This window comes from Microcaecilia unicolor, chromosome 7 (assembly GCF_901765095.1).
Source record: "Microcaecilia unicolor chromosome 7, aMicUni1.1, whole genome shotgun sequence".
Classification (NCBI taxonomy): Eukaryota; Metazoa; Chordata; class Amphibia; order Gymnophiona; family Siphonopidae; genus Microcaecilia; species Microcaecilia unicolor.
In genome coordinates, this window is record NC_044037.1 from 16,673,715 (window position 1) to 16,693,234 (window position 19,520).

Consider the following 19,520-nt stretch of genomic DNA (forward strand, 5'->3'; position numbering starts at 1 on the left):
ATAGTCCTCAACAGCAATGTGAAGACTGACCTCAGCCCCCTTTTCTTTGTAGAACTGCTTTCATTCAGGCACGTTTTGTAGGTTTTCATTCGCCGACTGCTTGTTTCAGGTCCTGCCACTGGGGTTCAAGTCAGGAGTTTAGCTAGGCCAGTTCCAAAACTTTAATTTTATTTCTCTTCAGATGTAGACTCCTGCTTTTGTGTTTTGGATCATTGTTTTGCTTCACAACCCAGTTACACTTCAGCTTCAGTTCACAGACAGATGACTGAACGTTCTCCTTAAGAATGTTCTGGAACAGTGCAGAATTCATGGTCCCTTCAATATGGCAAGTTTTCCAGGTTCTGAGGCAGCGAAGCTTCCCCACACCAACACACTACCACCACCATGTTTGGCTGTGCAATGCTGTATTTTTTTTAATGCCCGACAATGGGACCTGTGCTGTCCAAAGAGTTCCACTTTTGACTCGTCTGTCCAGGTGTGTTTTTGCAAATATGAGACCAGCACTGATGTTACTCTTGGACGTCAGCGGTTTCTGCTGCCTTTCTACTCTCCCATTAATCCCATTTTTGCCCTCTCTCTCTCTTATTGTGGAGTCATAACGCCTTTGCTGAGGCGAGAGAGTCCTGCAGTTCTTTGGACGATGTTCTGGGATGTTTTGTTACTTCTCGGGTGAGTTGTCCCTGTGCCCTTGGAGCAGTTTTGGCAGGCAGCCGCTCCTGGGAAGATTCAGCATTGGTCCAAGATTTCTCCATTAGCAGATAATGGCTCTTACTGTGGTTCAGTTGAGTCCCAGGGCTTTAGAAATGGCTTCGTAAGCCTTTCCAGACCGATGTATTTCAACAACATTTTTCTTTCTCATCTTTTCTGGAATTTTCTTTGATTGTGGCATAGTGTTCTTGTAGAAGCTTTGTGGTGACTACATCACTGTCATGATAGTTTCAACAATTATATTAATGACCAAAAAAAAAAAACAACAATAACAATAATATTCAATTTGTGCTTTAATTTCATTGTCATGATAATGTCCAGTATATAGTGAGGTTTAGATTCAACATGGCTGGTTGCAATCAAGCCTGGCTGAGTTCAATTAGCTGAATATAATTATCAAATTAGGTCAGTTGGTTAAGTGTTATGTATTTACTCAGGCTTCCTTTTTCTAATATTATATTTTGTTTAAAGATTGGAAACCATTCAGTGTGGCATATATGTAACTAGTCAAAAGGCCCGTTTCCAAAACCAATAAAACGGGCGCTAGCATGTGGTTTTTTTGTGTGTGTGTGTGTGGTGTGTGTGTGTGTGTGTATGTGTCACAGAGTTATTTTGTGTGTGTGTGAGGGTGCGGTGTGTGTGCAGGTTGTTGATGATGGAGGTGGTGCGTCGGTACGCGGTTGTTTCGTTAGTTTGGCAGCCAGTCTCCAGCGATTCCTAGGCAGGGAAGGAGTACTCCTCCCCCTTCCTTGGTCGCTGTTTGCTGCTGGCTGGGTCGCGGGTAATCCTTCCAGCTGGGCCGCAGCTTGTCCTGTTCGCCCACGTCCCAGATGGTGACGGGCATGTTGTTTTCCGGCTCCTCTGACTCCATGTCAAGCGATCCCAAATATAGTCTGTGCTATAGGCCCTCTGGCACTCTTCAGTACTGGCATTAGGCATTTAAAAATTTCTCCCCCCCCCCCCCCCCAGGCTATTTTTGCACATACCCACAGGAATATTCTTCTCTCGTTCCTGCGGTGGTTCTGTGCTCTCCGTGCTGCACAGATAAGCCATTCTGCTGGGGAATGCTCCTCCCTTATTGTCACGTAGTTTCCTCTGATTGGTCCGTCTTACGTTGCCTAGTGTTGCCTGGGAACGGTGTTGTGATGGTCCTTTGCGTTTCTGAATGTTGAGGGTGTTTTTTCTGATTGGTCCGTCATGCGAGGGCGGGGCAGAGAGACATGGTTAGTGTTGTGGCTTCACCACCATGAATCCATGAACCCTTCAGTGAGTGACTGAGTGACTTCAGAACGTTGTCTTCAGAACGTTGAGGGTGAGTTTTATTATAGTAGATAATAGGGAAAACTTCATAACACTAAGAGAGGTCGAAACAGGGGCATAGCCAGACAGCCAATTTTGGGTGGCCTGAGCCCAAAATGATGGGCATGGAATTCAGCCCCTCCTGGTCCCCCTCAACTCTGCTCTTTCCCTACCCTCAAACACAAAATATTAAATACCTGAGCTGGTGGGGGATCCCGAAACTGCACCAGCTGAAGAGTTCCTCCTCCTCGGGCAGCCAGTGCTCTTCCAAACAGCAGGTGGTAGCACTTGACTTGAGCTTGATGGGAGAAATGAAAAAATAGACTTTTACTTCAGCAGATTTAGCCCATACGCAGCAGAGCTTTAGAAGTGTTAACTCCCATTGTTTTTTGTTTGTTTGTTTTTCTCTCTCTCTCTCTCACACAGACTCTTGAATAAAAGATTCAATTACTCTCTCTTCTTTAACTTCCAAACAAAGATGATGTTTACTTACAGTTTCTTCAGATAACTATTTACATCATACTTGCAGTAGACATGGTAAAACTACTGAATACAAAATTCTGTCAGTTGGTTATCATACAGCTTGAAGAGAGATTGCTAACACCATCTTATGCTGACACAGACTGACTCACTCTCGAGCAACTAGAGTGACTCAGACACACCCACAAGACATTACACTATATCCAATGACATCATAGCTCATAGAATTGTTGACAGTTAATGCATGCAGCACTTGTCTTTCACATATTCCTACATACCCCTTCACATGCATTATTGTCCAACAATTTATTCTTATATATTTATTTATCATACAGTCCTAGTTTTCTCGTAGATTTTCAAAATTTCTTACAGCTAGCGGTTTCGTCAAGATATCAGCAATCATTTGGTCAGTTTGTTTATATTGCAAACTTATTACTCCTTGCCTTGACAATTCTCTGACATTATGGAATTTGTTGCAATATGTTTTGTTCTAGACTGTACCCTGTCATTTATTGACAACCTTATACAGCTTTGATTGTCTTCAAAAATCTGTATCGGTCTCTGCTGTTCTATACCAAAATCTGTACACAGTTTTTCTATCCACATTAGTTCACGACATGCTTCAGACCAGCAACATATTCTGCTTCTGTGGATGATAAACTTACAATGGTTTGTTTATGACTTGCCCATGAAATAGATGTTTTTTCCATACATAAACACATACCCACTTGTGGATTTGTAATCTGAATGATCTCCAGCCCAATCAGAATCACAGTAACAAATCAATTTCTGATTACTATTTACCGGAATCACCAATTTACAGTCAATTGTACCTTTCAAATATCTTACCACTCTTTTTACAGCAGTCCAGTCAGTCTTAGTAGGCTTGTTCACTCTTCTACTTAAAATTCCTACAGCATTCGCTATATCAACTCTGTAAGTGGTAGTTAGATACAAAACGTTTTCCTATTGCAGATCTGTATAGAATGTTATCTGGTAATGGTTCCCTTTCAGTTTCATCCCTCTGAAAATCTGTGGTCATAGGTGAACCTACTGAGTGTGCTTCCTGCATACCCATACTTTCAATAAGATCATTAATCTTTTGTTTCTGACTTATTAAATAAGAACCATCTTTCTGTTTTTCAATATTCATACCTAAATAGTATGACACATTTCCAAGTTCAGTTATTTCAACATTCTGATTTAAACACTTTACAATGTCTTTATACTCTTTTTCACTTTCACTTGCTATAAGCAAATCATCTACAAATGCTAAAATGTACACACAATGACCTTCCTTTTGTCTAGTATACAAGCATTTATCTGCTTCTCCTTGCTTAAAATCTAAATCAGTTAACATTTCATCATGCATTTTCTCATTCCAGCATTTTGCACTTTGCTTTAAACCATATAAACCTTTGTTCAGTTTACACACTAAATGACTGTTATTTGTATCTATGAAACCTTCTGGTTGTTTCATATACAAGTCTTCAGATATATCTCCATGAAGAAATGCTGTTTTAACATCTATGTGTTTCACTTGCATTTTCTTTGATGCAGCTATGCTTAGGAGAGTTCTGATTGTTATGTGTTTCACTACTGGTGCAAATACTTCATCATAATCTTCACCATATTTTTGAAGATAACCTTTTGCTACCAGTCTGGCTTTATATCTTTCTACTTGTCCTTGTGCATTTCTTTTCAACTTAAATCAGTGCTTTTTTTGTAGAAAAAAAGGTGCCGGTACTCATTATGGGCGGGGTCACCACATATGGCTCCACCCCTATGATAGCCACACCCACATTAACCACACCCCCTACACCAGCCATGGCGCATAAACAGACATCATTGAAAATATTACAGTACTATAGGAGAAAAAAAATATCGTGATTTTTTTCATTATAAATAATCAATGTAAGCTCTTACAGCTCCAGTATACCCAGTGCAAAATAAGACAGCCAATGTAAATTCTCAAATTGGACATATTACAAACACTAAAATGAAAATAAAATGATTTTTTTTCTACCTTTGTTGTGTCTGGTGACTGTTTTTCTTTCCATATTGGTCCCAGTCTGTGATTCTGCTTTCCTTTGTTTTCGCTTAACTCTTCTGTGCCATTTGTCATTTTTGTCTCCTTTTTCTTTGCTTTCTTCAATATTTTTCAGGCTCTCTCTCTCTGTCCAGATTTAATTCATTCTTACTATCCATTCTTTAATTTCCTTCATCTACCTGTGGCTTTTCATCTTTTCCTCACCCTTGTTCTCCCCATGCCCTTCCTCTTATTCTCCAGTCTTTCTCTATTCCCCTTTTCCATTGTTTTTATTCACCTCTTCTTATAGACCTCTTTCTGACTCCGTCACACGGGGGACTAAAGGTACTTAGTTTCATATATCAGGTTCTGTATAGTTTCTCTAACCTCCATTGTCACCCAATCATAAGGGGGTCTGTTCTGGGTGGCATTAGGAGCCGTAATTGAAAACTAATTCCCATAACTACTCTTTCTGTCCAAAACTGAGTATCACTTGTATGTGATCTACCTTGTAGGCTAAATGTTAGGTGAAGAGAAGAGAAGATAGACTCAATAAAAATAGAGGCAGAGATAGGTTTAGATAATAGATAATACATTTTTTTCTTACCCAAAGACAAGCCTTCAAGTTGATACAAATACAGACATCAGACAGATTGGGTTAATCTGCACAGCGCCCTGCCGTCTGAGAGAAGCGTTGGAGAGGACTCTCTAACCAAGCCAAATCTTCCTTCTTTTATACTCTATCCTCTCCATAGAAGTGAATGGTGAGATACCTACTAATATTCGCATTTCTGAGAGCATACTTTCCCATGCTGTCTGCTGTCGGATGTGCCCACCTCCTTCCGTTCTCAGCTACTGCTAATTATCAACATGTTTTGGGAAGCGTTGAGATAACAGTTTCACATCTTCCGGCTGCAATACTTTTCATACCATCTCAATACCTTTCATACCATCTCATGAACTCTGTATTACCTCTGTATCATTGTATCATCTGCTTTTTTTTTTCAGATTCTATTAACTTGCAGGAAGAGCAAGTCCTTGCTCAGCCAGTCATAGATTTTTAAACCTAGCTGGTATTTTTCAGCCTGAGTCCTAAAATCTGGCCTTCCCCCTTCCGGTGGGCATCTTGCTGTAGTATAATTATACCCATCCAGCAGCTCTGCTTTCTCTCCCCTATTTCTTTCTGCATTCTTCCATCCAGCGTCTTCCCTCTTTCTCTCCCCATCTTTCCGTTTTCCCTCTCTCCCCATCCTTCATCTGTTTTTCCCCCTCTCTCCCCATCCTTCCATCTGTTTCCCCCTCTCTTTCCCCATCCTTCCATCTGTTTTCCCTCTCTCTTTCCCCATCCTTCCATCTGTTTTTCCCTCTCTCCCCAATCCTTCCATCTGTGTTTTTCCCTCTCTCCCCATCCTTCCATCTGTTTTTTCCCTCTCTCCCCAATCCTTCCATCTGTTTTTCCCCTCTCTCCCCAATCCTTCCATCTGTTTTCCCTCTCCTCCCCATCCTTCCATCTGTTTTCCCCTCTCTCTCCCCAATCCTCCCTCTCTCTCTCCCCAATCCTTCCATCTGTTTTTCCTCTCTCCCCTCTCCCAATCCTTCCATCTGTTTTCCCTCTCTCTCCCCATCCTTCCTTCTGTTTTTTCCCCCTCTCTCTCCCCAATCCTCCTCTCTCTTTCCCCATCCGTCCATCTGTTTTCCCTCTCTCCCCAATCCTTCCATCTGTGTTTTTCCCTCTCTCTCCCCATCCTTCCATCTGTTTTCCCCTCTCTCCCCAATCCTCCCTCTCTCTTTCCCCTCTGTCCATCTGTTTTCCCTCTCTCCCCAATCCTTCCATCTGTGTTTTTTTCCCTCTCTCTCCCCATCCTTCCATCTGTTTTCCCCTCTCTCCCCAATCCTTCCATCTGTTTTCCTCCTCTCCCCAATCCTTCCATCTGTTTTCCCTCTCTCTCCCCATCCTTCCATCTGTTTTTCCCTCTCTCTCCCCAATCCTTCCATCTGTTTTCCCTCTCTCTCCCCATCCTTCCATCTGTTTTTCCCTCTCTCTCCCCAATCCTTCCCTCTGTTGTTTTCCCTCTTTCTCTCTCTCCCCAATCCTTCCCTCTGTTGTTTGTCCCTCTTTTTTCTCTCTCCCCAATCCTTCCCTCTGTTGTTTTCCCTCTTTCTCTCTCTCCCCAATCCTTCCCTCTGTTGTTTTCCCTCTTTCTCTATCTCCCCAATCCTTCCCTCTTTCTCTCTCTCCCCAATCCTTCCCTCTGTTGGTTTCCCTCTTTCCCCAATCCTTCCCTCTTTCTCTCTCTCCCCAATCCTTCCCTCTGTTGGTTTCCCTCTTTCTCTCTCCACAATCCTTCCCTCTGTTGGTTTCCCTCTTTCTCCCCAATCCTTCCCTCTGTTGGTTTCCCTCTTTCTCTCTCTCCCCAATCCTTCCCTCTGTTGGATTCCCTCTTTTTCTCTCTCCCCAATCCTTCCCTCTGTTGGTTTCCCTCTCCCTGCCAAGTTTCCCCCGCGAACGGCGAAGTCGCGACGCATGCGGCACCAGCCCCTATTTCCGGTCGCTGCTGCTTCTCCTGTTGAGCAGCAGCGGCCGCTACACAAAGAAAAAGTTTTAAAAAAAATTGAAACCTGGCTGAAACGCGGCACCCCGGCACTGCAGACAGCCATTAGGCATTGCCTGTTGCCCCACAGCCGCTCCTCCTCTTGCCTCTACGTCACTGCCCCTGGAGGAAGACCCCGGAGGAGCGCAGTGACGTAGAGGCAAGAGGAGGAGCGGCTGCGGGGCAACAGCCAATGCCTAATGGCTGTCTACAATGCCGGGGTGCCGCGTTTCAGCCAGGTTTGAAGGTTTTTTTAAATCTTTTTCTTTGTGTAGCGGCCGCTGCTGCTCAACAGGAGAAGCAGCGGCCGGAAATGGGGGCTGGCACTGCGTCCGTCACGGGGTGGGGGGAGCAAAAAAAAAAAGGTGCCGGTACGCCGTACCGTTGCGTACCGGCACAAAAAAAGCACTGACTTAAATACCCACTTGCATCCTATGGCTTTTTGCCATGGGGTAATTCAGTTAAGTTCCATGTTTGTTTTTATGCAACGCGTCGATTTCATCTTGTGCAGCTTTTTTTCCATTCTTCTGCTTCTTTTTCAGACATTTGATCAATTTCATCCCAAGTTAAAGGTTCTTGTGCATCATCAGAAGTTGTTAAATAAGATAGTCTTTGGGGTGGATTACCTCTATTTTCTCTGGATGAGCGTCTGACATTTTTGATCTGACCTCTCCGTGTCATCTGAGATCGAGATTCTATCTCCAATCATTTTCCCCTTCATCAGTGGTACTGTCTTCAGTATAACACTTTCTGTATCTATTTCATTTTCCTGTTCCTCATTAGAATCAAAAATTATTATCAGACAATTCTGGTGTTAGTGTTTATAATCACCGGGATATTGATTATTGGTTTCTTTTCATATTCTGGATGATAAGGTTCATTTGGAATTTTCCAGTCTTTATCAATTTTTTTATTTTTATCAAAATATGTGATGTGTTTTACACCAACAAATCCAGTGTTTAGATTCAGAATTCTATAACCTTTGTGACCTGAATCATAGCCCACTAGAATTCCTTTTTCTGTTGTGGAATCCAGCTTATGTCTCTTCTGTTTCGGCACATGAGCATATGCTGTACTTCCAAATTTCTTATATGTGACAGATTTGGTTTTTTACTATGCCACATTTCATGTGGGGTGCGATCAGTCCCTTTTGTAGGTAGTCTGTTCTGTAGGTATACTGCTGTGAGAATTGCTTCTCCCCATAATCTCTTTGGAAGATTACTATCAGATAGCATACATCTTGTCATTTCTACAAGCGATCTGAACTTTCTTTCAGCTACAGAATTTTGTTCTGGTGTATATGCAACTGTCTTTATGTGCTGAATACCTTCTTGTTCTAGAAATGTTTGTATGGTATGTGAAGTAAACTCACCACCGTTGTCAGTCTGTAGAATCTTTGGTTTTTTATCAAATTTATTGCTTACCAAGGCTACAAACTTCTTTAACATATCAGCAACTTGATTCTTTTCTTTTAATAGATAGGCCATACAGTATCTAGAGAAATCATCCACAAATATTAATGCATATTTGTTATTCCCTAGTGATGGAATATTAAATGGTCCACATAAGTCACTATGTATCAAGTCCAGTATTTTACTACTTCTTTTTCCTTTATATGATGGAAATGAGGGTCTTACCCCCTTTTGAGTAATACAATCTATGCATTTTCCATCTTACCATTACTGGCACTTATTTTTATGCCTGTTGCAAGTTGCTTACTTTGCAGCTCCAAGATCACCTTTGGATCTCTGTGTCCCATTCGACGATGCCAGGTCTCAAGATTACATTCTGTATTCTTCTTTGTTTTCATAAGATGTGATGATTCACCTGTAATGTTTAACTTATAGACATTGTTACTCATATAACCTTCAGCATAAATTTCATTACCATCAGAAATTGTACATTTACTATTTTCAAAATGAATTGAAAAACCTTTCTTGTCTAATGCTGATACACTGAGCATATTACAAACTGCTCGTGGAACATATAAGACATCTTTTACAAGAGTTTTTTTTACTCCATCTGATACTATACATTTTAAATGTCCATTTCCTTTTGCTTTGATCATTGTTGAGCCAGCATTTGCTGTGAAGACTACCATCTTCTGGTCTCATATCTGTGAAAAATTCTTTATTATTGGTTATATGTTTTGTGCTGCCAGAATCTAATATCCAACTATTTTTATCTGAAGTGTTCTTCATTATATTAAAAGATTTTTCTGTCATTATACAGCTCTTATTCTTACTGTTGTCATGGTCATAATTTCTTCTTTGACCATGCTTATTCTCCACTGGCTTAAATGAGCTAGAAGGGGTGTGGTTTTTCTTGTTACAGTATTTTGATACATGTCCCTCTTTACCACATGAATAGCAAATCAGCTTGTTTCTGGGCAGGCTTTTTTCATTATAGCTCCGCCTCCTACTATGCATCGCTGAGAAAAATGTTTCATTCTGGTTAATCTCTCTTGGTGAACAGATCTCCTCTGTTATAATACATTCTTGTCTAAGCTTAGAGACAGCCTGTTCAAAAGATTGTCCTTCAATTGCTTCATTCACTGTCCTGAATACTTCAAAACTTTTAGACAGAGATGTAAACATAAAAGCTCTCTTTAAAGCATCGCAGATAGGTATACCCGATAATTCTAGCTTCTTAAATAATGACATTAAATGTGTTATATGATCATTACATTTTTTCTTGTCATTCAACTTCAATTGAATTATTTCTGATAACCATATAGGCTGTTGTTTTGTATATGAAGTACCATAGATGGTTTTCAATTTTTGCAATATTTCTTTTGAGGTGTCTGTTCCATCAATCAATATTGCCTGTTTCTCTGTCAGAGCTTCATATAGCATACTTCTGACATAACAGTCTGCAGTATTCCATTCTTCAAAATTGTCAGCATTTCTTACTTGATCCAAACTATATTTAGCTTCTTTGCTTCAATAATACATTTAAATCTCATCTCCCACTGAATAGTTATATTCATTCAGTTGGGGCACTTTGAGAGAACATAGTAATGGTGCAGCTGCCATCTTGTTTTTTTTTTTGTGTGTGTGGAGAGATAAAAAAAATTTCTTAATGTTTTCTTTTTTTTATTTTAGTGGTCTGGGCCCATAACCCAATATGATGGGGAGAAATGAAAAAATAGACTTTTACTTCAGCAGATTTAGCCCATACGCAGCAGAGCTTTAGAAGTGTTAACTCCCATTGTTTTTTTTTTTTTGTTTTTTTTTCTCTCTCTCTCTCTCTTCACACAGACTCTTGAATAAAATTCAATTACTCTCTCTTCTTTAACTTCCAAACAAAGATGATGTTTACTTACAGTTTCTTCAGATAACTATTTACATCATACTTGCAGTAGACATGGTAAAACTACTGAATACAAAATTCTGTCAGTTGGTTATCATACAGCTTGAAGAGAGATTGCTAACACCATCTTATGCTGACACAGACAGACTCACTCTCAGAGCAACAGGGTTGCCAGGTGGAAAATATTTTTCCAGCCTAAAGGAGCCCAAAATCCAGCCCAAAACCCGCCCAAACTCAAACCCCGCCCCTGACACCCCCGCCCCCGCCGTCATCAACCCCCCCGCCCCCGCCGTCATCAGCCCCGCCTTCCCTCACTAACCCCGCCTCCCACGTCTCTAACCCCGCCTCTCACGTCACTAACCCCGCCTCCCACGTCACTAACCCCCTCCCACTCTAACCCCGCCCAAAAACGTCACTAACCCCGCCCACCGCGGCCGAAAAAGCCACCTAAAAAAACCGCCCGAAGCACAAAAACCAGCCCAAAAAACCGCAACCCGCCGCGGGCAAAAATTTCCTGCGGCGGGTCGCGGAAAACCGCCCAATTGGGCGGTAAAACCGCCCACCTGGCAACACTGCAGAGCAACTAGAGTGACTCAGACACACCCACAAGACATTACACTATATCCAATGACATCATAGCTCATAGAATTGTTGACAGTTAATGCATGCAGCACTTGTCTTTCACATATTCCTACAGAGCTGACGCCGCTGATGGTCCGTACATGCTCAGTGCTTCCGCCTGGTGAAAACTTGAGCATGTGCAGAGGGGCCGGTGTGTGGTGCCAGCTGCCATTTGGAAGAGCATTGGCTGCCTGACAAGGAAATCTTTAGCTGGTGGGGTTTGAGGATTCCCACCAGCCAACAAAAAGAGCCACAATTTGGGTGGGCATGAGTACAGATAGGCCCACCTGTAGCTACCACTGGGTCAAAATCCATGGCTGCTAGTTATTGGTGTCTGAATCCAGTGTTGGTTTTGATTGAACTGAAAGTCCAGAGGAGCAGGGGGAAGCTGCTGAATCTCACTGTCCTTTGTCACAACTATAGAAAGGTCCAACCTAAGCCCTGCTGTCTGGCAATGACTTGTGACTTTATGGTTTCAGAAAGGTCAGTAAGAGACCTCTAGGACAATACAGGCATGAATTCAGCTCCTAACTAGTTGGTATCCTTACAGCTGTCCTGTACTCCCCCATCAACCCCCCCCCCATCCTGCTACCCACGCAACTATGCATCCATCCCCACCACCCCATTAAATCTGCCCTCTTTTCTCTAAGTCAAAGGCACGCAGTTATAAATATGCACATGGAGGGGTGGGAAAGTATTCCAGGAGCCATGCTGTGCATGCTTTCCCCACTTGTAAAGCTGAAAGTGTTTTTCTTGAAGTGTTGCTTTCTTTTTTTCCTTTCCCCTTTTGGGTTCTTGTTCAGGTAATTGTATATTTGTAATGTACCTGACCTCTGAAGCTGGGCCGAGAGTATCACCTTCAGTGGCGTAGCCACAGGTGGGCCTGGGTGGGGTGGTGGTTGGGGGGGGGAACAATTGGTGCCCACCCACTTCTTCCTTAGGTTCACCCAAAATCTGTTGTCTGGCTACGCCCCTGATCCCCTTCCCCTTGTATTATATATGTGTTACATACTTTTTGCTTGTCAGTGTGCTAATAAGGAATTTAAAGAGTGCAAACAAGTAAACGGGGCTTCTATTGTAATTATAAGTGGACTTTCTTGTTTTATTTAGCGGAGTCTGGTTGCAAATTAAGGAAGGTTTGCTCTTTTTTGGGGAGCATGCAGGAGGTGTCTAGGGAGAAGCAAAGCTGCCTCTCTAGGTTCATCAGCCAATCTGATTTTCTTCAAACAAATATTCAAGAGCACATGGATTAACTTTTAGTAATTAGCACACAAATCATAACTGTTGAAATAAATAAATGGTTTTTACCCCTTTTAGCGTTGATATGTGTCTTGTATCCACCTATCTTGGACACGCGCAACCTTTGTTCATCGTTGGTTAAGTCACACGGAGAGTTTGTCTCAGTAAGTTTACCATATGCTGTGCTCTGTCACTTTTAGTTATGTATTATTTAAACCCATGCCGTAAACAAATTTCCAAATATATTACATTTTAATTAATTTAAATTAATTATTTTTTGGTGCTCGGTATTTAAGTGACGCTGTGCCTTTTCCTGGAGGTACAAAACCTTCAGCAACAGACTAGACACTCGTCAATTCCACATCACATCACCCATCCTCCCTGCCTGCCATGTGTTAAAACATTTCTCAAGCACTGAATATGTCATAACAGTTCAATTTGCAATGCACTTAACTTGAATGAAGTAGCAGGTGAGGCAGATGTCAGTCTAGGTGAATGAAGTAACAGTAAGACCAGTGCCAATGTACATTACCACTTCATTCATTCATTTATTTATTTACTAGCCATTAAGCCCATTAAAATGGGCGAGTATTGGTATGTTTTATTTTGATGTGTGCCCCCCGCCCTCCCTCCACTCCCAGCTCCAAGGCCCCCCTCCGTCCCTCCCTCCCAGCCAGCTCGAAGGCCCCCCTCCTTCTGACCTCTCATGTGCAGCATCCTCCATGCTTCCCTCCCAGCTCCAAGACCCACCCTCCTCCAGCCAACTCCAAGGCTCCCCTGTCCATCCCTCCCAGCTCCAAGGCCCCCCTCCTTCTGAGACCTCCCATGTCCAGCATCCTCCCAGCTCCAAGGCCCACCCTCCTCCCAGCCAGCTCCAAGGATCCCCTCCGTCCATCCCTCCCAGCTCCAAGGCCCCCTCCTTCTGAGACCTCCCATGTCCGCATCCTCCCAGCTCCAAGGCCCACCCTCCTCCCAGCCAGCTCCAAGGATCCCCTCCGTCCATCCCTCCCAGCTCCAAGGCCCCCCTCCTTCTGAGACCTCCCATGTCCAGCATTTCTCCTGCCCTCCACCCTGGCCGGGCCCTCTCTTCTCCATTGAACTTACAGCGCCGAAACCGAAGCAGGCAGATCAGCTCCGTCGGCCTTCCTTCCCTGCCTGTGTCCCGCCCTCGCCGAGGTTACGTCACACGAGGGCGGGACACAGGCAGGGAAGGAAGGCCGACGGGAGCTGATCTGCTGCTTCGGTTTCGGCGCTGTAAGTTCAATGGAGAAGAGAGGGCCCGGGTGGAGGGGGTCTGGCGGTGACCCCGGGGGGGGGGGAGCGGTAGTGACCTCGGCGGTTCCCTCCTCAGCGCAGTTTCCCCCTCTGTTCCGTCATCATGTCTTGACGCGAGGGCGGGACAGAGAGGGAAGTCTCTACTGCGCATTTGCAAGTGAGTCGGTCACTTGCCATTTATATGTTTGATTATTACATTTGTACCCCGCGCTTTCCCACTCAAAGCAGGTTCAATGCGGCTTACATAGTAATAGGGATCACAGATTATTGATAGTGAACTTGATAGGGAAAATATAAATTAAGTAAAGCAGAATAATAGAAGATATAGGTGGGTAGAGATGTGTAAGTGTTGGGTAAATGGTTTCACAGGATTAGTTTGGGTTCATTTGGGTAGGCTTGCTTGAACAGATAGGTTTTTAGTGATTTCCACAAGGGTAGATAGTCGCTAATTGATCGGATGGGTCTGGGGAGGCATTCCAGAGTTGGCTGCCTAAGAAGGAGAAGTTGGATCCATAATAGGTTTTGTACTTGAGTCCTTTGCAATTGGGGTAATGTAGGTTGAGGTAAGTTCGTGAAGTTTCAGACATGTTTGGGGGGGAAGGTCAATCAGATTGAGCATATAGTCCGGAGATTCACCGTGGATAATCTTGTAGATTAATCAACCTTGAAGTTGATTCGTTCTCGGATAGGGAGCCAGTGAAGTTTTTGTCGACTTTTTTTTTTTTTTTTTTTTTTTGGTCGGATGTTTACACTGACCTCCGCCTCGCCTGCTACTCATTCAAGTTAAGTGCATTGGAAATTGAACTGTTATAACATATTCAATGCTTGAGAAAAGCTTTAACACATGATAGGTAGGGAGGGTGGTGCCGTGATATGGAATTGAGGAGTGTATAGTCCAGTTGCTCCCAAACCTGGTCCTGGAGGTATTCAGGATATCCACAATGAATATTCACGAGACATGCAAATCTTTCTCATGAATATGCATTGTGGATATCCTGAAAACCTGACTGGCTGGGGTGCCTCAGGACCAGGTTTGGGAACCACTGGTCTAGTCTGTTGCTGAAGGTTTTCCTGTACCTCCAGGAAAAGGCACAGTGTCACTGAAATACTGAGCACCAAAAAAATATTAATTTAAATTATATAAATTTAATATATTTGGATATTTGACCTGGGTTTAAATAATATATGAAAATATGTGTAGTTTTTTAAACCCAGTATGGTGACACCTCAACATTAATATTTAGTAATCACATTTACTTATGTGTCAGGCAGTACTGGAGTTGTCAGAGTTTTGCTGATCCAGGTCCAGGAGCTCTGAACTCGGAGGGCTGGACCCAGACAGCAACCTTTTCCCCCCTGCATGGTGCCTGGGGTTGAGGGGGGAGGGCAGGCGTAGTAGGTTCACTGCTCTTTTCCCATTCATAAATCACCTTCCCGTTGTTATCCTCTCTCACAGATTGGTTCATCCCTGTATGATGAGGAAGGGGCGAAGATTGTGAAGGATCTGATGGCCAAGGCAGAAAAGAACGGGGTGGTCATTACACTGCCGGTGGACTTCACCATTGCGGACAAATTCGATGAGAATGCTGCCACTAAAGAAGCAAGCGTGAAAAGTGGCATCCCTGCTGGCTGGCTGGTGAGGGATCAGTAAAGCAAATGCTTAGATTCAGAGCCAGTCACGCAGTCACTATGGTTTAGTTAATTTGCTTATACTGCACATAACCGACGGATGGACCAAGGCGGTTTACAATTCAAAAATACAAATGAATAAAAGGAGAAAAGGAACTCCATTAATTCGACGGGATGAAGGAAAGTAGTCATTCAAGAGTAGCAGTCAGACAGTTCTTCAAAACAATGAGGAAGCCATGGGTACATACGAGAGTTATTTTTTTTTTAATCTTATTTTGGAGGTTATTTATCCACATACTCACTTTCTGGTCTCCCCCAAGACAAGCGTTTTCAGGCCCCTTTCTTTGCTGGTTAAAAGCTTGGAGAGCAGTCTGAGCTGAACTTTGCCTACAGGCATTTTCTTGCTTGCTGTCTTGTCCCCTTACCATGACCCATGTGCATGACCTCACATCACACCAAGCAGGATACTGACCCCCAGTCATTCTGTACCAGCAGGTAATCTGTACCCCTCCCTCCACCTCTTTACTCAGCTTGCGCACACTGCCTCCAGGAAGCACACTTGTGCCTCATCAAGCAGGGCACTAAGACACTCCAGGTCCCACTTACGCCAAGCCTCGAGACTTGCTGCTGGGAAACATTCATGTTGCCATGTGCTCTTCTGCTTCAGGGGCAAGCCAGGAGATGAACTCACAATGATAAGTTAGAATAGATGGTACTAGATTTCAACAGATTCAATTCATCTGACTCTTCTCTCGAAGCTGGTTGTGAAATCTGGAAGTGTTTATGTTGTCATTTTTTTTGTTTTTAAATCAGGGCTTGGATTGTGGCCCAGAAAGCGTAAAGAAATTCGTGGAGGCCGTGGGCCGGGCCAAGCAGATTGTGTGGAATGGGCCAGTCGGTGTGTTTGAATGGGATAAATTCGCCAAAGGAACCAAAGCCGTTATGGACAAAGTGGTTGAAGTCACTGGCAAGGGATGTATCACTATTATAGGTGAGAAGTTTCTCTCTCTCTGCTGAGTTTCTGTGTGTTATGCTCGGTGGTGAGTGGCTTAGCCTTGCAGTCTGCGGTCTGCTGTACTGCTTTAATGAAGAGTGAGGTTATGATTGTGGTGGCTGGACAACACAGACTTAAGATGAAATTTCTCTTACCTTTGAAATAATGGAAGAACACGTTCAGTACATCATAACTACTTTGCAGTGATTTTGCCGTTCATTGATGTAAAAGCTGTGTTTGTTGAGCAAGTATCTGCCGTCTAACCCCTCCCTGCGGGACACTGGCACTACCTGCCATCCAGCTGCTGAAACCTAATTCACATCTGGGAACACATGAAACCAGGGTTAGGCTCAAAAATCAGAGCAAGCCAAATGGTACTAAATCTGCCCCCTCCCACTCCACGTGCTGGGTGTTGCTTTCTGTGTTCTCTCTCCTGATTCCTGTAGTTGAGAGGTAGCAGACAGAGGCTGATCTTTTGGGATCCTTTATCCCAGGCCTGCCATATCTGGAGGAGAAGCTCCCTTCAGGTGTGAGGGCGGGTGGTATTTGTTTGGAAAGGGAGCAGTAGTGGTATATAGACAGGCTCTGAATTTGGTTTGCCTGACTGGGAGAGAAGGTGGTAACAGCGGTTAGCGTATCTGGGTTTAAAAAAAGGTTTGAACAAATTCCTGGAGGAAAAGCCCATAGTCTGCTTTTGAGACACACATGGGAAGCAACTGCTTGCCCTGGGATTTGTAGTGTGGAGCGTTGCCACATTTGGGTTTCTGCCAGGTACTTGTGACCCGGCTTGGCCACTGTTTGGAAAACAGGATACTGGGCTAGATGGACCACTGGTCTGACCCAGTATGGCTACTCTTATGTTCTTACAGAAAGGACCCTTTGTGGTGGCTGTAACTGGGGGAGTGGGGTGAGATGGGAGAGGTCATGAGTGCTGGGTTAGTCTGGTGGTTATAGTGACAGGATTAGAAGCTGGGAAGCCAGGATTCAAATTGAACTGATGCAAATCAACTGGCCATTGCCACAGGCACAAATGTTAGATTGTAAGCCCTCCAGGCGTAGGAAAACAGCACTGTACTTGAATGTAACTCACTTTGAGCTACTACTAAAAAGACAAAAGCTAAATAAGTAATCCAAATCTGTGGAGATCTTATGTGGGACTGATGCTTTTAAACAGCAGGTACAGTGTCTGCCCTGGAAAGCAGTGTCCCAGGACTGTGGGCAGCGCATCACCACTCCTCATTCTGCCAACTCCCTTGGGCAGTTCAGTCTTTGAGGCCTTTGCTGTCGGCTAAAAGACAGACTTTTCCTGCCTGCGCTTCTCAAATATCATTCAGTCTTTTCTCCATTTTGCTCTCTTACAGGTGGTGGTGACACAGCTACCTGCTGCGCCAAGTGGGACACGGAGGACAAAGTCAGTCACGTGAGCACTGGTGGCGGGGCCAGCTTAGAGCTGCTTGAAGGTAACTTCTTCCTTTCCTAATAAAATCATCCAAAAATGGGGAGGCTCACCATTTCCGTACTGCACTTCATTCAAGAAATCCTAATCCCATGTTCTGGCCTCGTTGGGCCCATTTTCTCCAAGCAAGTTTACTGCCTGAGGAAGAGGCAGAGCAGAACCTCATATGCCCCCTAGTGATTTTACAGCTGCTGTGGAGCTGTGCATCGCATGGAGTGCTCATTAGAAAACTAGTGAGCTCATTGTAATATATTGCATAAGGTTCTCTGTGGTTGCTAATGGCACAGGTTAGAGCCATGGAAAAAAACCCTTGTGCATTACTGGGTAGATAACATTTGCTTTAGACTGGCTACAACCAGTCTAAAGCAAAACGTTGACAGCAAGGTAAGTTTGTGCATCATGGTCTCAGAATCCACAGCCCAGGTCAGCATGACTCTGCTTTCCAGTGCAAAAAAAAAAAAAAACAGCACCACGGGCCTTAAAAATGGAACACAGTTCTTTAATGATGAGCCTTGACAAAAAAAGACCCGACACGGGCCGTGTGTTCGGTGACTAGCACCTGCGTCAGGGGTCACAGTGATGACGTGGAAAACTTGGGGGAATAACTCGAATATATTCCTCTACAATATATTTTCCTTACCCCACGTCTCATATAGTAAAAGCTACAAAGCACCAGGCACTTTCACTTTCTGTATCCAACGGATATATTCGAGTTATTCCCCAAGTTTTCCACATCATCACTGTGACCCCTGACCAATGGCGTAGCCACAGGTGGCCTGGGTGGGCAGGGCCCACCCTTTTAGGGCTCAGGCCCACCCAACAGTAGCACACGTTTAGGTAGCTGGTGGGGATTCCAAGCTCAACCAGCTGAAACTTCCCCCTGATGGTAACGAAAACGCTAACTCTCCACGATACTGGCACCTGCGCATGCTCTGTTTTCAGTACATGCCTGCTGCAGACTGCCAAGGTGAAAAAAACCATTGTCCCCGACAGCTGAGGTATTTTTTTTGGGTGGTGGTTGGGATGGAGAGAACACTTGGTGCCCACCCACTTCTTGCCTAGGCCCACCCAAAATCTGTTGTCTGGCTACGCCCCTGCCCCTGACGCAGGTGCTAGTCACCGAAACACGGCCCGTGTCGGGTCTTTTGTCAAGGCTTATTTATTAAAGACTGTGTTCCATTTTTAAAGGCCCGTGGTGCTGTTTTTTTGTTTGGACTTTAGTTTGTACTTCGTTCCCTCTCTTTTGTTACATCTGCTTTCCAGTGCCCATGTCTGTGCAGTGATGCACCCTCTTGTGGCCATCAGTGAAACAGCATGGACCTTGACAAACAAACATACGTATTTGTTTAGTGGTACCTCTGTTACCTAAACATACACACACACCCAGATACATACGTGGTGTGTATAGCATGGCCAGTATGTGTGTGTAATAACTAGAGAGAGAGAGAACATACCCTTGCATTGTTCACTTGGAACCTGTTATCATTCATAAACACAGAATTTATGACTCATTACAACTATGAATTCAGAGCTATGTCAGTGCAGGGACATAACTGGCTTCACATAGTGAAACTCGTCTTTCTTACCGACTGAGGCCATCTTGGTGCATCAGTGCAGGGAAAGAGCTGCTTCTTGTGGAAAAGGTTTATTTTTTTCTAGCCCTCTCTATTTCTTTGGGGCTGTTAAATTGTGGCACTGAGTTGCTGAGCCATTGGGAGATGCTGAGGTTTGCTGTACAATGGGGTTTTTTTTCTTCAGAAAACAGGCACTCTGTTTTTAAACTTTGCCCTTCTGTCTTTTGACTCTGGGCAAGTCACTTAACCCTCCATTGCCCTATTTAAGCCGCATTGAGCCTGCCATGAGTGGGAAAGCGCAGGGTACAAATGT

General features: G+C 43.9%; 1 protein-coding gene across 1 annotated transcript in view; it reads left to right on the forward strand.

The window, feature by feature from the left end:
* The window catches only part of LOC115474375 (phosphoglycerate kinase-like), a 29,122-nt gene that overhangs the window by 1,498 nt on the left and 8,104 nt on the right, over positions 1-19,520 (forward strand). The window contains exons 2-4 of the mRNA XM_030209821.1: positions 15,011-15,190; positions 15,997-16,174; positions 17,539-17,637. Coding sequence (XP_030065681.1) covers positions 15,011-15,190; positions 15,997-16,174; positions 17,539-17,637 — 457 coding nt within the window. The remainder of the gene's footprint in view (positions 1-15,010; positions 15,191-15,996; positions 16,175-17,538; positions 17,638-19,520) is intronic.